The sequence below is a fragment of the Zootoca vivipara genome, chromosome 1 (genome assembly GCF_965207765.1).
Source record: "Zootoca vivipara chromosome 1, rZooViv2.hap1.1, whole genome shotgun sequence".
Lineage (NCBI taxonomy): Eukaryota > Metazoa > Chordata > Lepidosauria > Squamata > Lacertidae > Zootoca > Zootoca vivipara.
Window position 1 is genome coordinate 44,452,981 of NC_142582.1, and position 16,949 is coordinate 44,469,929.

Below are 16,949 nucleotides of genomic sequence, written 5' to 3' on the forward strand. Positions count from 1 at the left end.
TGGCCAAAGTATACATACCTTAATAGCCTACAAAAACTTCTTCTGTAGCTGAGCCTCTGGCTAGCTGCAGCTACACTGGGTGGAAATGGAGGACGTGATGGGAAGTAGGCGAGGGTTGCAGAGAATATCAAGGCCACAAAGCCAAATTCTAAAGGAATACAAAGGGGGGGGAAACAAACCATTATGATAGATGCTGCTGCTATCATCATCATCCTATTATTATCATATTATTATCATTTTATATGAAACACCTCAAAGCGCTCAACAATATCAGCAATGCAAATACATGTGTAAAACCAAAGCAATTCAAATTTGGTTCAGATACATTAGAATAACAGATCTCCACTCAAATCACTTCTGGAAAATCTTTATCAACAGGTGTAAAAAACAAACAAACAAAAAGAGGCAATAGGGACTCCACCTTACTGATGTGCAACAGGAATGGAATATGAATATTCTATTCATAGAATATTCGATTTGATCAACATACTGCTTAAAAAGTGAAACCTGGTGCACAGAAACAGCAGAGAATATGACGTGTGTGTGTGTGTGTGTGTGTGTGTGTGTGTGTGTACAACACACACACGCACACATATATATACATACATCTGAATATCTAACTAAATACAAGGAATGAACAAACACATACAGTACTCTTTGCTCACAGGGTTCGTTCTCTTTGTTGTTCCGGCCAGTCCCAGTATTGTAAGACCAGGCATCTGAGAAAGGTTTTAAAGGACAACAGCCACTGCAAAGTCTTGATCTTTCCCTTGGCTAAGAGATGTAGAATGCCTCAACTTTAAAGGACAGGCAACTAGGACACCATCAAACTCCACCACCACCAACACCTAATGTTATTCCTTCACTGAGTAATTGCTATTTCACCCCAGGCCATGTAGACAAGTGGCAAATTAGAATCTCCGAGTTAAATATATAAACTGCAGCTTTACTGGGACAATGTATGGGAAGAGCTTTTAGCAATCTAAACTCCTACATAAATTCTCAGTAGAATTTTAGGAGTAGAAGATTAATTTCAAAAGCACAGTGTAGTACTAGAAAGCAACAAGGGGCAGGGGAAGTGACTGAAATGGAAAGTGCAGGAAAACCATTTCAGGTGAAAAGAGCAGCAGGAAGGAAGCATCCTATCGAAAATGCTATGTGAGCATCTGAAGGAACAACAGGAGTATGGGGTTCATAGCAGCCTAATATGCTATTTGGAGTCCATCCATGGCTTTAAATTTAAGCTTCAAGTAGGGTTCCAATACTAGCACAAAAGTAATTAAATCTAAGAATAGGGTCTGAAAGCATGTGTCAGCAGAAGGGACAAACCATGTAGGGATGAAGCAGAGGAGGTGGGAACATATGAAAAACAAAGGCAATAGTCATGGAATTATTCACTAAAGTTGAATCCAAACAGAAGACCAGCCTGATAGACCAGACAGAAGTAGAACCTTGTCGGTATCCTGTATCTGACAAATTAAAAGTCCTTGATGCTTCAAAAGGAAGCATGTGCAACAGAAAAACCACAGAAGCAACTCCCAGTTCCTCTTCTAGCATCCCATGTTCAAAAATGTGGGAGCAACCTGATCAAGAGAACTATGGTACAAATCGCAAAGCTTTTCCAATGCAGAGTTTTATACAAAGTCACATTTAGAAGAAACAATGATTCAACTCAAAACCTTTCAGTAAAATCAGCAAGCAGGTCTACACAAATGAGCAATAAATTCAGCTTTATTCAGCTGTACCTGCCTAGTGGCAGCCAAATTAATCTCAAGCAGCCACTTACAAGAACATACAACATTTGGCCCAATTGCCTTCCCTGCCCAATTCTAATATACAGTATAAGGTTTTCCCAATGCCCTATAAATATTGGCTTCTTTACACTAAAGGATCAATAACCATAATGTGAAAAGCTAGAAGCAAAAGCATTCTGTGATAAGGCAACACGTCCTGAAAAAGCCAGTATCATCACTCACCAAAAAACCCCAAACTCGTTCCGCTTTTTTCGAGAAAAAAAATGAGTATGGTGCAAAGGGTTTGCCAGGTCTGTTAAGTGAAGGGTAAATATTTCTAGTTATGTATGGGTTGAATCCAGTGTTACAGCTCTACCCATACAACAGACCAACACAATAAACTTCCTATTCCTCTTCTGTTCTTTCCAGCCTCCCGCACATACCCAAATTATTTCTACAGAGCAGATTTAGGAGATGTGCAGGGAAGGAGAGGAAGCAGAACCCCGCTTCACAAGCATAACTACTGTGCTGGATACATCATCATCATTATTATTATTATTATTATTATTATTATTATTATTATTATTATTTACTCTCTCTAGTGGCAAATATGGCCTGAGTCTGTAGACATTGTTTTATTGTTTATCTACTCTGAATTTTTTGTTGTATTTTAAATTTCTGTTTAAGTGATAATATCCTGTCCCCATAGCATGTTCTGATAGAGAACAGATTAGGAATTTTTCAATAAATAAATAAAGTGAGACTACACTGGCAGGCACCAGTTGCGATTTCATAAGTTTTCATATTGATTTTAATGTACATGTTTTATTCACCATGTTGCTGTTTTGTTGTTTTATACCAGCTGAGTTATACTTAATAAATTGATCTGCATGCACCCGAAAGCTCATACCAATGACAAACTTAGTTGGTCTCTAAGGTGCTACAGTACTGGAAGGAATTTTTTTATTTTGTTTTGGTTTATTTTGTTTGTCTGATGCTTATATTTTGTTCCCCATCTTTTGGGAGCTTGGTTCAGAAAAGGACTGATAAATATTTAAATAAAATACAATATACCGGTATGGAAAGTATTCACAACAGCTGAAAGTTTATACTGGCCGGCCGGCCTGCAAAATTGTCATTTTTGGCTATACAGTACTACATTGGTGCTTTGGGCAGTTAGTGGCCCACACTGCCAAAGGCTTTAATGATCAAATCAGATCGATATGCAAGGCAAACAACAAATAAAAAGGTCCAGTAGGTACACAAGAAGTGAGAATACATTTTAAACAGTTCCCAGCAGGGCTATGGAAACCAATGGAAATCAAAGTTCTCCTCTCGAAAAATCAACTACTTTTATATTACTTGGTTACTTGTAACTTTCCAGGTAACAACTAATACAAACACATGCCTAACAGATACATTTTAATGTTTCTGCATCAACACAACACTCCAGCCCAGGCATCCCCAAACTTCGGCCCTCCAGATGTTTTGGACTACAATTCCCATCATCCCTGACCACTGGTCCTGTTAGCTAGGCATCATGGGAGTTGTAGGCCAAAAATCTGGAGGGCCGCAGTTTGGGGATGCCTGCTCCAGCCATTTCCTCTCCAGTCAACATGAATGAATGAATGAATGAATGAATATTTATTATTACAGCTGAACAGCCAGCATACCTCCAGTCAGCATCTGTTTGTTAATATAAACTTGTTATTGGGGGGGGACGGACTACAATCTGTGGACTACTTTTCCTTTGTTTTCCTTTTCAATCCCAGCCTAGACTTGCTACCACCCTTGCATCACATTCATAAATAAGGGAAATGTCTTCTTAGTGGCTGTCCTGGAGGTCTGGGGCTGCCTGCCTTTAGAAATACATCAGAGGCAAAGCATTTTCTGCCTAGTGGGGCCAAAATGGAACAAAATGTGCTCAATTATTGACCCCTGGAAGATAGCTGTGAACACTGACACCAAAAGAAATTAAGTTTGAATTGGCCATTCACATTTGTTTATTAAAGATTTTATTTTGCATTTCTTCTTAAATCAAGAATCAAAGCAATTCTTCTTTTTTAGATAATACCTCATGATCAGGTATAATTCCTGAAAAAGTTGCATGACCAATGTATTTGGAGGCAGCATTTTGATTTTCATGAAAATCAGTTTAAGGCATTTGTGTTTGGGCTAAAATAAATGATGGGGCCTAACACAACTATTTACTGTGATAAAGCAGTTTCCTACCATTTTATGTAGACAAAAATCTATATTTAAAAAGTATTTTGAAGGTAACTTGAAAGTGATTTACAGAGGAAAGCAATTCATTCTGGACTTTACTGACTTATGAAAAACGGTTATTGGAAAAAGCAGAACTAAACCTTCTTATGAAATGTTTGCTGGAGGAACTATCTGGCTTGGGAAGTCTGAAAGAGGTATTAGTTCTGGAATGACTGGCGATATTCAAGGCAACAGTAAGATCAACACCCACACACCCCACAACCAGTGTTTGGCTCTTACAGTTAAGGGCAAATCATTCTAGAGCTCACAGCCATGGAGATTTATTTTCAGATGAGTCACTAGAGGGCACCAGCAAACTCCTAATGGATGCACATTATGAAATGAAATGTGAAATTACTTCTGCAATACCTGCGTACAACACAGCCTCGATGCGGTCTTTGATATGCTCCGGGCTGCTTCCAGGTGCAACTGTGGATGTGCCATTCGGTCCTGGAACCACGAAGGGTCCTACTAAAAAAGCGCATGCTCCACCAAGGTAACCAATCAATGATGCAACAGCTGTGGCGGTGGCACGCTCATCTGGTGAAAACCATGTAGTGGAGAGGAATGGAGCAGCGCTAGTGACAGTAGGGCCTGCCAATCCATTCAACAGCTGTCCTCCGTGGATCAGCCTAGGGAGAAAGCACAACACAAGACATTTACTGGCCAGGCACAAAGCTACCACTGTGGGTGGGGGTCAGTTTCTCCCTTCCATACCACACTTGGAGACAATTGTGAGATGCTGTCACTGCTGCTGAGCATTTCCATGACATGGAATGAAAGCAGAACCTGCCTCTTCCTTTGCCCCAAGTCCTCTCCACATGCCAGATGAGTCAGGTGAAAGAGTGGGGTCAATGTCAACTATGACTAATTAGTTACTAATATTGACCCACATTTGCAGATTCTGGTAAAAATCTAAGAGATTAAATTTGTTTACCTAACAGATTATGGTACCAATTCTTTTGCATCTAGCAAACTAGAATTGAAACAGCCTTGATATTATCTAAAATATTTTAAAGTTAATTGGGTTAGATTAGTTGATTCGGCGCAGTCTCTTTGACACTTAAATAATTTCTCAGCAGGTTAAAAACATTCTGTGATACAAACTGAGAAGAGTTAGATTTTCCTATACTCCTTTTTCTAAAATGCAACTTGAAATGCAATGGCATTTGTTAATCTTAACTACCATAATCACATTCAGTGGGGAAACTACTATATGCTGGTAAGAAGCTGTTGTATTATTTGGGTTCTCTCAAAGCCTTCACACAAAGAAGTCAAAATACTTTTTATGAAGAGGCAGCTGTCCTTGGGGTATGGAAAGTCTAGGCAACTTTGTTATTTCTGCATATGTCATTCGTACTCCAATAATTGGAGGAGGAGGAGGGGGAGACACATGCCAACTTTTTGGTAAAAATACTGAACTGTCAAAAAAAGATTGCATAGCTGCTATTAATTCTCTTCCAGCATGGAATCCATTTAGAATTTAGAGAACAGAAAATCTGACAAAACATTAAGGTTTTGTGATGTAGTGTTTAAGTACAAGGCACTGTCAGGCGTGCGTGTTCTTTAAGTTTGATGAACATGTCAATTCCTTTTTATTTATTTATTTTTGGGGGGGGGGACATTAGGGTAATCAAGGATTTCAAAACAAAACTTTAAAAAAGATATAAGAGGAGAAAGGCTGAGAATCTATCATTATGCTGTGACATACAATCTTGGGGATATTTACATACTGAAGGCTAAGAGTTCTGTTGTAAACTAAGATTAATAACTTTGCACAATTATACAATCTAAGGTCATTGATATACAATTCCAGAGGCCAAACAATCTCTCCAGCCCCGCTGTCTGTGAAATACATGCCAACGCAGTGTTAGGCAGCCATATGCTCCTTCTAGGCAATATGCAAAACTATACTCCCAAACACTTAGCAAATAATTAAACAATGACCATACTTTTGCAGGGACAGACATATTGGTCTGCTTCCAATGTAGTCAATTATCTCCTCTCTAATGTAAATTCCCCAAGAAGATTAACAACATACAGTATAATTCATTATCTGCTCTATCTTGAAGTGGATTGAAAGACATTCCATCGTACAAATGTATGCATTTCAGCAATTATTTATAGAAACAAAACAAAAAATAGCAAAATCACTTTGGAGTGAAATCTGGAATTGCTCTGTTATTTTGTAATAGGGAAATCTGTTACTAAGAAACCACCTCAAATAATGCCGCACACATAGGGACATTGAAAACAGAACTCAATTGCATTGTATGTGCAAACTGGAATCACAGCATGATGGATGTATGAAGCTGTATTATCAGTTTATGCAAACTACAAATGTAATTTTCACTGACACTATGTATAAACAAAGAGGGGAAGGGTTTATGGGGAAAACAGCAGATTGTAAAGTTCCAAAGCCTTCCATCAAAACATAATCAACAAAGACAACGAGAATGACATGCCGAAAAGCCTCAATTGTCACTGTTTCCACAATGTTAAATAATAAGGTACATGGCTGCTTAACATAGTAACAAATAGAAAAGGCAGACACTTTGAGAAGGAAAGATGACAGTTGTGCAGCAAGTCATTCTCTCTCTTTCCTGATTAGAAAGGGGGCGGGAGGAAGTAAGAGGGAAGTGATAAAAGAAAGTTGCTGCTTCTACCAAGTGGACTGTTGTCAGAAACGCAAAACAGAACTTGCTGCCCGCCACTCCTGCGGGCCATGCATCTTCTCAGCCATGCTATGGTCAACATATTGTTGCCTCTAAAAGCAGTAGGTCTCCCTCTCTCCCTCCCAAATATGTTTTGCTGTCTAAAGTGGAACACCAAATGTTCTTCCTGCTTAAATCCTCTCTCATCTACCCTTGTGGCCACAGCATAAAATAGACATGGTATTTAAATGCAGGACTTTCAGACTTAATTCTACTCAACACATACATTAGTTCACTTCACTGAACCAAACTAGTTGCCCCTTTTAACAGCCTTTACTGATTTTGTGATTGATTAAACGATTCCAAGGCATTTAATGACTTGTTCAACCCTGGCTTTAAAATGCAATGATCCTGTTGTCCTCACAACTAGAGTGGCCCAAGAATGCTAAGAGTGGAAACTGTGACACCATTACCTGTACTGAAATATCTTCATTAGTTTCTCAGTTAGTTTCTGAACTCAATTAAAAGAGCTGGCATTAACTTATTCAAAGCCCTACACAGGGTTTGGTACTAAGATATTTATTGGAGTGCTTTCTCTCATACCAGTCTGCCTGCTCACTAAGACCATCATCTAAGGCTCTCGTCCAGATACCCTGTCTTCTGATGTGCAGCAGGTGGTGACTGGCATTTTTTGGTGCTGGTTTCGTGCCTTTGGAAGACTGCTTGGTACCAGGTGAGAATTCCCTTCTCCACAATGCTTTTTAATGATATCTTGCTGCTGTTTCCTTTTATTATCTTATACTGTCTGTTAGTTGACCTGGTAATTCTTGGACCTTGAAGGTGCAAGATAAAAAATGAATTTGTAAACAAGCAAGTATATATATATATATATATATATATATATATATATATATATATATATATATATATATATATATATATATGGCTGCCATCTGCTGGATTGCCAAATAATGTTTTTGGCACAGATATTTTGCAGGCATGCATGATGATGATGAGATTGGAAACAGGGTTCATTCCACCCTGAAAGATCAGCTTGCTCTGCCAAAAGACCAGCTCCATCACACACCTCCTGCCCCTGAGCTGTTCCAATACCAACTGATCATTATAAGAACTACTGTTTAAGAATTGGTGTTGAAATTTGCTTTTTTTCCTCTATCCCCACCCTGTGCCTTTTGGCTAAAGAGCAGGAACAGGTGTTCAGGTCCTACGTAGCTTATTCAGAAGTAAGTCCTGCTGAGTTCAGTGGGCCTTACCTTTGGTAAATTGGTACGGGATTGCAGCCCTAGATTCCCAGTTTCTACACTCTGTCTGAAGCAGCCCCCCCAAGTCAGCTGTTCACCTCAGGGTGTGTAACAATTCCCAGTGGGTAATTTAGCAGATACATCATTCAAGTTGTGTGACATGGAGGATCATTTTGAAAAGCAAAGTAATTTTTAGCACTAGTAAGCATCTTTTTTCACTTGTTTTGCAGGTTTGTCTAATTATATTTTCCTTCACTCTATAAAAGCAGGCGCCATGGAGGGATGTATAAGCTAAGTTATAAGTCAGTAACCTAATTATGATGTTAGCTGCTCTGAGCCCGACCTCAGCCGGGGAGGGTGGGATACAAATATTATTATTATTATTATTATTATTATTATTATTAATTCACTTTCGAAGAGGTTTGAAGTAAACACTCCCAACCACTGACAATCTGTCCTCTTCATTTCCCAGCATTTAATGCCTTTACACATTCCAAATACCAAAACCAGAAGCCTTGCTGAAATCTTTCTACCACATACTTGTATTAATTCACTGATTTATGAACTCTGTCAGAATTAAGCCACTTTTCATTGGTTGTTTTTTTTATGTATCTCTACCTTATCTTCCTAGAGACGGACAGATAGGAGATACCCATGATGTGGTTCAATGTATGGAGTAATCTACTACTATTCTAGGAGACAAATTTGTAGCAGCTAATATAGCTGACAGAGAAATATGAACATAACAGTATCAGTGAATTTTGCTTTTTTATGGTGTCTTGTTATCACTGCAGCAGATTTCAGCCTGAAAGGACTATCGGAACTCTTTCTTACAAACCATCATCTGTTCTAAAAATTGCTCTGAGATTAGAAACATTTGTTCCCGTTATTTCCCCATTTTCTTCTTGTTTCTGTTATCCAGAAGGAGCAAAGAGCAACTGCATTTTCCCTCACTGCCTAATGCTGTAATTTAAGTTTGATTCTGTAATGCAAGATGTCTTTTGTATGAAAGATGAGAACAGCAAGACAATTTTGTTCAGCACTTGGACTGATAGGAAAGCATTTTTAAGACTGGCCAAGGTAAGAGATGTATTTTGATCGATTTCTATACTCTGTGCTCAGGTTTATACATTACTTTTCCAATATTCAGCTAATTATTTTCAGGTACCAAGCAACATAGTGAACTCTGAGAGTTGAATCTAAGAGTATGAAGCTTTTCATAACAAGCCTGAAACCAAAACTATGAAAGAAAATAAAAAGAACATTTCAACAGAGGAGGTTATGAAATAATCAATTACTTACCCTTCGCCTCAAGACTGAAGTTTGTGAAACCAAACTAGAACACCTGATTTTTTGATTTTTTAAAAATAAGCTTTGAGGCCAAATCAACATCTTGAAGTTAGAATTAATTTGCACTAACTTTCCTTTGAGCTGGTAATTGGGCAAGCAAGTTTACCTTCAAAGGGGGAACTGCTGTGGCTGTGTTTAAATGAAAGCAGAAAACAGTTCTGCTCTCCTTAACACAATCCAACTGCAAAAAGACAAAGTCAAGGTAAAATCCTCAATGGTGAGTTTACAAACATGAAAATAATTATTTCATATTCCATGTGTCATATACACTACAGACCAGTGTTAAGAAAGCATTCCTATATTCTGGTTATAGGCCAAATGAAAAGTAAAAAAAAAAGTGTTCACTCCTTAGATGAATCAACCAGATATATTTTAGCAAATTCCTCTTCGGTGGCCAAACATTTGTAACCAAACATAAATACATATAGATTACAGTGTGTAGCACCCCAAGGGGGGGGGGTCTCTTTAAAATCAGTATGTTATAAAATATTATCACTCACCAATGCCCCTCTAAATCTGTTCCCGGAAGATTCCCCAACCATTTGGAGCAGATTTAGGAGCAGGACCTGCAGCTGGAGAGGGGAGAAATTGCTATCAATTGCTTCCCCTCCTTTCCCTAACAGATTCTCTCCATCAGCAGATAGACCCAATGGATACGACCCAAGGACCATATTTAGCTACTGCACAAACTAGCAAACAAGACTACTGGAACTAAATCCCACTAAAGAATCAAACAAGCTTTTCAAAGTATTGGTGAATAAAATATATATGAAAATGGATGACATAAAACTACCCCCTCTTTTGAAAAACATAATATTAATCCAAAAGTGATCCAATCTGGAGGTTGCCAGCACATGGTCAGGCTATTTCGGTCCAGAAATGGCCACATGTAGCTGAAAAATAAAGGGTTTGTTTGTTTGTTTTTTTGCAGAAACTAGCATTTCCACCTACTAATATTTATGCAGAAGTGTCTTGTTCTATACAAATCCATACAAATAGATGTGCTGCTAAGTTATCATTGCTAAATGATATACTTGTACTGAAAAGGTTTTCCGCTTGCTAAAACTGTATTTAGCTTGTATATCTGGCTTCATTTTCAATGTTATGTAATCACCTAATATGGGTAACGTGAGAATGATTTTGCTTAATAATACTACTAAAAATAAAATAAGACACATCTCAGGGAGAAAGCAGAGAAATAAGTGAAGCTGATAGGCTCTTCTATAAAGATACTGTCTATGACTTGATATAGGAACTGCTCCTAGCCAGAAAAGAAAGAGCAAATATGAAAGCATCCAACATGAGTCTGGATTGGTTTTGACGCTGAACTTGGTTAGATCCTCACACTCATCTTTGGGGTTTGTTTGTTTCTTGCTGCTATTGTTTTAAAGAAAAGTATAAGGATTCTGAAACACAATGGATTTCCATTTTTGAAGAAATGGAGCGGGGGTGGGGGGTGGGGAATCTCATTATCTTGAAACTTTTTTTGTTACTGAAAGCCTGCCAAGCAAGAGTCAAAAATTTGCAATGAAACGAACACTGCAATACCAAGCCAAGACAATGGCATCTCTGTCAGACATCCTGACAGCTTAAAGGCAACAATAACATGATGCAGTGAGACCCCTGACAGTACAGCGACAAATTCTCTCAGATTGTCACATCATAATACCGTGTTATTGCACAGCCATCACAGCTGTCAGACACTTGAGAATGTTTCTTCGGTCAAAGTTTGAAATAGGAGAGCAAACAGAATTGAAGCTTGCACGGAACATGTTAAAAAAAAAACAAGAAGAAAACAAAAACAACCCGTTTTAACATGATGGTTTTCTTCCATAAAGCCACGCTTAAAAAAAAGCAGCACACAAAATAAAAACACATAGTGAGGTTGTAGACCAAGCCTGCCCCAACCTGGTACTCTCCAAAATGTTTTGGTGTGTAACTCCCATCATTACGGACCACTGGCCAAGCTGGAGCCCAGGCTGGTATGGGCTCTTACTCTGATACTAATCAGATGCAGCAAAGAAATACAGCCGTGAATAATTTCTTATCAATGGCACAAGCAGCATGGGCGTACCCAGCACGGGGCAAGTGAGGGCAGCTGCCCTTACCTAGAAGTAGGGCCAGCGGGGTTGGTGGGCAGAGGTGGAGGCGGAGGCGGAGCACAGCCCGGCGGAGCGCGGATTCGGCGTTCCCGCCCGCCGCGCTGCGCCCTCCAGCTTCCCGAGAGGTGGCCGAGCTCCGTGCTACAGCCTGCCCTCGGCCTCCCTCCACCGCATGGTTTCCCCGCGGCCGCCAGGTGCGCCACTGACGCTGCCGCGCTCCTTGGGAGCTCGGCAGGAGCTGGGAGGGAGCGCGGCTGCTTCCGCCCCGGGCTTGCTGGTGGGGCCGTCGGCGCTGCGGCGTCTCTGTAGTTGCCAGAGGCCGCGCTCCTGGGCGCCTGCCCTGGGCCTCCCTCCTCTGCATGTTTCACCTGCGGCCGCCAGGTGCGCCGCCGGTGCTCCTGCACTCCTTGGGAGCTCGGCAGGAGCTGGGAGGGAGCGCGGCTGCTTCCGCCCCGGGCTTGCTGTCAGGGCTGTCGGCGCTGCGGCGTCTCTATAGTTGCCAGTGGTCGTGCTCCTGGGCGCCTGCCCTCCACCGCGTGGTTCACCCGCGGCTGCCAGGTGTGATGTCGCCGCGCCCGCCAGGAGTGCTGCTGCCGCCGCCGCGATCTTTAGCGATCGCTGGCACCCACGGAAGAAGAGGCCCCAAGCCTGACGCCCCGGCGGAGGGAGAAGAGAGAGTTGCCTCAGCGCTCACTTCCAGGCCGCCTCTGTCGGCGGAGAAGGCTGCCCCCCGCCCCCAGAAAGGCTTCCTCTTGAGGAGGAAGGCACCAGGCAGGGAGGAGGAGGAGGCGGCGGCCGGGCTGGGATCTAGAACGAGAGCCAGGCGCTGCGAGGATACGTTATTTTTATTATTTTCATTTTTATTCTTACGTCATCATCACCATCATCATCATTCTCCGTAGCCCCGCCCACGTTCCCACGTTGTGGCCCCTCCCCTCCCGTGCCTTGCCCCCCCCTAGTTTTGATCCTGGGTACGCCCCTGACAAGCAGACCAATTAATCCAATTGTAGCCATCAAAAGATGAAATGGCTGCATTCATTAATGTTTAATAGATTATTTTATTTCATTTTTCTGTTGTAAGCCGCCCAGAGTGGCTGGGGAAACCCAGCCAGATGGGCGGGGTATAAATAATAAATTATGATTACTGTATTATTATTCAGACATAATAAGAATAGGCCTAGCTTCCCACCCAGGGTTCCACACTCCCCTCATTTTAAGTTAACTGCAATTTCTTCTGGTTAACTATGGTTAGTGGAAAAGCAAGCTTTTTTACTAAATTTTGATGCATTTTTCAGCGAACCAGATTCAATCTAAATTGATAAAAAGAAATAATTACCGTAGCTGTGTTTCATACTAGTAATGTCTACACAGCTCAGGACCCTATTGGAAGCGCTTGAAACAGTTATTGCATCTGCTGATATTGTTGTGTCAGTGTGCTGTGGAAGATAGTGCCAGTTTACAGATACACTGGGCATTTAGCAAAATAAAAGAGTTGTGGAAGAGTGGTTCCAAGTGTGGTAGAATCTGAGTACAGTAGAGCAATATTCCTAAGAAACAACAGAACAAATACAGGATAGATACAGACTGTGAGTAACATTGTGTGTACACTTCTCAGATCAGTGGTTGGAGTGCATTGGAGGCAAAGCAAATGGGGGTGTATAGACAGCTCTTGTCTAACTCTTTGGTAAGACTAGATAAAATGGCCAAAATGTTGAAAACTCTCACACTCCCAACATAATCAAAGGCACAGAGTAAGATCTTTCAAATAATTTTATGCCACGGAGAACTGCGACTGAGCCAGAAACCCACCATCCAAAGGGTACATCCTAAATTACCAGGTCTAAATCTGAAATTGCATGACTTCTACAAGAACAATCAATTCATTAGGACTTCTCAAGCTGGATCAAATGCCTGTTTAAAATTTGGTCCAACTACTAAGCATTCTTGCCTAATGGCCCCCTCTACAAATCCCATTACAAAATAGCTTCCCTTGAAGGTTTATTACTCATTGCTAAGTATATATATGCTGGCAGCCCAACAGTTTCCTTTCCTCACAGGAACTTGGCATGTGAACAGGGTTTTTTTTGCCAGTTGTTTTATTGATTTGTATATGAGGGAAAGTAACCCAATGCACTGCATGCTGCCCACAAATAATAAAATTATTAATACTGTGAACTTCAGTGGGTATGTTGGTCCCAACTTCAAAGTGCTTTAAAAACAAAATTAATTAAATCTCACACTGCAGCCCAACCCAAAAACAATCAATAGGTCATTAAGACATTATTGTTCTTTACTAAGCTGCTTATTTCACTCAGAAAGATGACAAATGCTTGGCAAATATCCACAAAAAAAGATGATCTTGCCCTTGGATAATACTTTATGTTCCTCTTGTAGGTAAATACAATCAAGCTAAGTGCACTATTCTTTCTAAATGACCTTGTTAAGAACACAAAACTTATTCAGATCCTAACCAAGCCCAAAAGCTCAAGTTTAAGTTCAGATATTTTTGAAGGAGACATGAGGGGGAAAGGAATGTAACTGTAAACATAGCATAAACTTCATAATACTCAATAACACATAAGACACGGCATCGTTTCTTTTGAAAGCCTACTGTGAGCATCAAAGGAACAACTAATGTTCACATTTTTAGTTTCACAGAGCTATCACAATTTATATTTTTTCAAAAGGGTCAAAACCAAAACATAGTGGTGAGACATGTTGAATGATTGACACACAGAATGCACATTCTGGCTCTGTAGATGCACTACAAAGGGGAGGGGAAGCTCTGCAGATATAGAGTGAATAATTGTGCTGAAAGTAAGGCAGAAGGGAAATAAATGACAATATGCTTATAGAATCAGAGATAGAAGTAATTCCCTACAAAATGCAATTCTGGAAAGCACACATTAATTTCCCCCCAAAATAAATACTGTAAGTTTTGTTTATATTATTGGATGCAACACACATGTGGATTTGCTGTATATCCATAACTATAAACAAAGCTAATTCATTTTGCAAAAAGGTCTGGAAAGAAAATGGTAGAGGAAATATACAGAGGGCAGAATCCCCTCTCCCCCCCCCAAAAAATAGTTTTGTTTATATTATTGGACGCAACACACATGTGGATTTTCTACATATCCAGCACTATGGACAAAGCTAATTCATTTTGCAAAAAGATCTGGAAAGAAAATGGTAGAGGGAGTACACAGAGGGCAGAAAATTGCACCATCTGTCAAGACCCTGCTCGCTGGAAGCCCCTCCAATATCCTACTTGGTTTCTATGCCTTGCAGAAAAGTTACCTGACCATTTTTAAAAATAAACAGAGTCCTGGAAAGCAACTTTTAAAAAAGAAGTGGGAATGTTAACATTTTAGAAAGGACGTATGAGGAGTAACCTAGAATGTAGGGCACAACTAGTGTTGTGGCTACAACTACAGCCATAGCTACGTCTCTTTTGAGTTGCCTTGCGAAACCTAGAGCTCTGCCCTTGAGCAGTTCCCCATCAGACTCTCACAAACCACTTGAAAATTGCCAGGAGTTGTGGTAGACTATTTAATAAACTTTTTTTTGTTCTACAAATAAAATCACATACATATCTCATATCTGAGCAAACACCACCTGGCCTTTCTAATGTGATGTGCCCCTTTCCTTGTAAAAAGTTTTACAAAGCCTGGTGTTCCACTTTGGACTTAAGCTGATTTTACTATATCAGATTATCCCCCCCCCCCAGATTTTTCAACCATCCCATTTTCAAACTACATCATCATCATCATCATCACCATCATCTTACTGTTTCTGAGTCTGGGTGAGTTTGATATTGGCAGTCATGAATATAGAATCAGTTCTACTATAACCAGGGGTATGATCTGCGGACCACAAGGCAATTACAATCTGATTTAGGTTTTTTTCCTCTGCTCTAGACACTTGGAGTCAGAAAATGTATTTTAATGGTCCTCATACATGCAGAGCTACATATTCATTCTTTTGTTGTGTTTAAACCATGACAAATTCCTTCAAGTCCATTGCTGGTGAGCCACAGTATTGTGGGCATGACCTAACAGCTTGCAAAAATACGAGCATCTGAGGAAGAAGGTCGTTAAGAGGCCAGTCTTCATAACCCTTTCAAATCCCAGAATATCTGGTGGCCAGGAAAGGGGATGGTCCTTATCTAGAAGGCAGCACATGGGGTGGGAGGGAGGTCCTCTCCCCTCCTGTGTGACTGAAGCACAGTCTAGTAGCTGGATGCTACATACTGTATCTCACAAATAATCTTATTCAGCCCTAAGGGGGGGAAAATGCCATTAGAATGGTTTTATGGGATTTTTCTCATGTAGCTTTCCATGGTGGAAAACTAGATTTAAACTGTCAAATGTCTTCAACTACATCTTCCAATTGCTACCGGTTATTGCAATGGGTATGTGTCACCTGATATGCTTTAGCTACACCAGTCTTCACAGTAAAACCCTTGTATCCTATTGATACAAGATAATTTGAAAGGGTCCCCCTTCCCACCCACTAAAGCAGTGTTTCTCAACCTTTTTTGGGCCACGGCACACTTGTTCCGTGAAAAAAATCACGAGGCACACCACCATTAAAAAAGTTAAAAAATTTAACTCTGTGCTGCCCTATATTATAATTATGACTGTAAGAAACACTTGCCAAATATTGCTTTCCGGCGGGTTAGTGTTGTGTATTGGCGGCCGCCAGGCTCGTTTGTACTGAGCTTTGGGAAAGAGGAGGAGAAATATTGCTTTCCGGCGGGTCAGTGTTGTTCATTGGCGACCGCCAGGCACGTGACAATGCAAATCGCCCTTCTCGTCGCCGCACGTCGCGGCACACCAGCCAGCGTCTCGCGGCACACTAGTGTGCCGCGGAACAGCGGTTGAGAAACGCTGCACTAAAGAAGAAATAATAAACCTCTCACCATTTCCTTGTTTCTTGGTCTGATACAGGAACACATCTCAGGCCAGCTCCTACCACCATGAGGGATGATGTTAGCAACACAGTTACCCTGAGGCCTAAATGGAAAAGAATAGCAATTTTACAAGAAAGGAAAACAGGTGTATCCAAACATGTGACATAAAATGTAGCAATTACAAAAGTAACCCCCCTTTGGAGGAAGTGCATCTTACAGGATATGGAAAACAAACATAGACAGATATTAACAGAGTAACAACTTTTTAAAACAGTGTTAATATTTGCATGCTTAACTAAAATTTCAGCTGACACTTATCCAGACTTAAGCACCCAAAGCACCTAAATAAACAAAGTTCCCCAATCATTTTGAAAGAGAGGGCAGCTCTACATAGGCATGTCTTCTACACAGAGATGTTACTGAAAGCAAAGGGGAAGCTGTGGTAAGAGGCCAATGCTCTGTATGCACATCAGACCTCCCACAGCTGCAAGGAATTACTAGACAGGTAACTTGCGTGCCAAATCTGAATGATTTATCTAGTCTCATGTATAAAAGGGAGAAGTGGATGTATTTCGTTTCCTTTTCTGAAATAGTTAACGTTTTCCCTTCCTGCTTGTTTTCAAAGCAGAGTCTTAAATTTAATCCTGAAATAAATATGGCTTCTACAT

At 40.5% G+C, this 16,949-nt stretch overlaps 1 protein-coding gene across 1 annotated transcript in view; it reads right to left on the minus strand.

The window, feature by feature from the left end:
• The window catches only part of SLC49A4 (solute carrier family 49 member 4), a 69,227-nt gene that overhangs the window by 39,711 nt on the left and 12,567 nt on the right, over positions 1-16,949 (minus strand). The window contains exons 2-4 of the mRNA XM_035128932.3: positions 16,291-16,384; positions 4,368-4,630; positions 19-148 (exon numbers count right to left, since the gene is read on the minus strand). Coding sequence (XP_034984823.3) covers positions 19-148; positions 4,368-4,630; positions 16,291-16,384 — 487 coding nt within the window. The remainder of the gene's footprint in view (positions 1-18; positions 149-4,367; positions 4,631-16,290; positions 16,385-16,949) is intronic.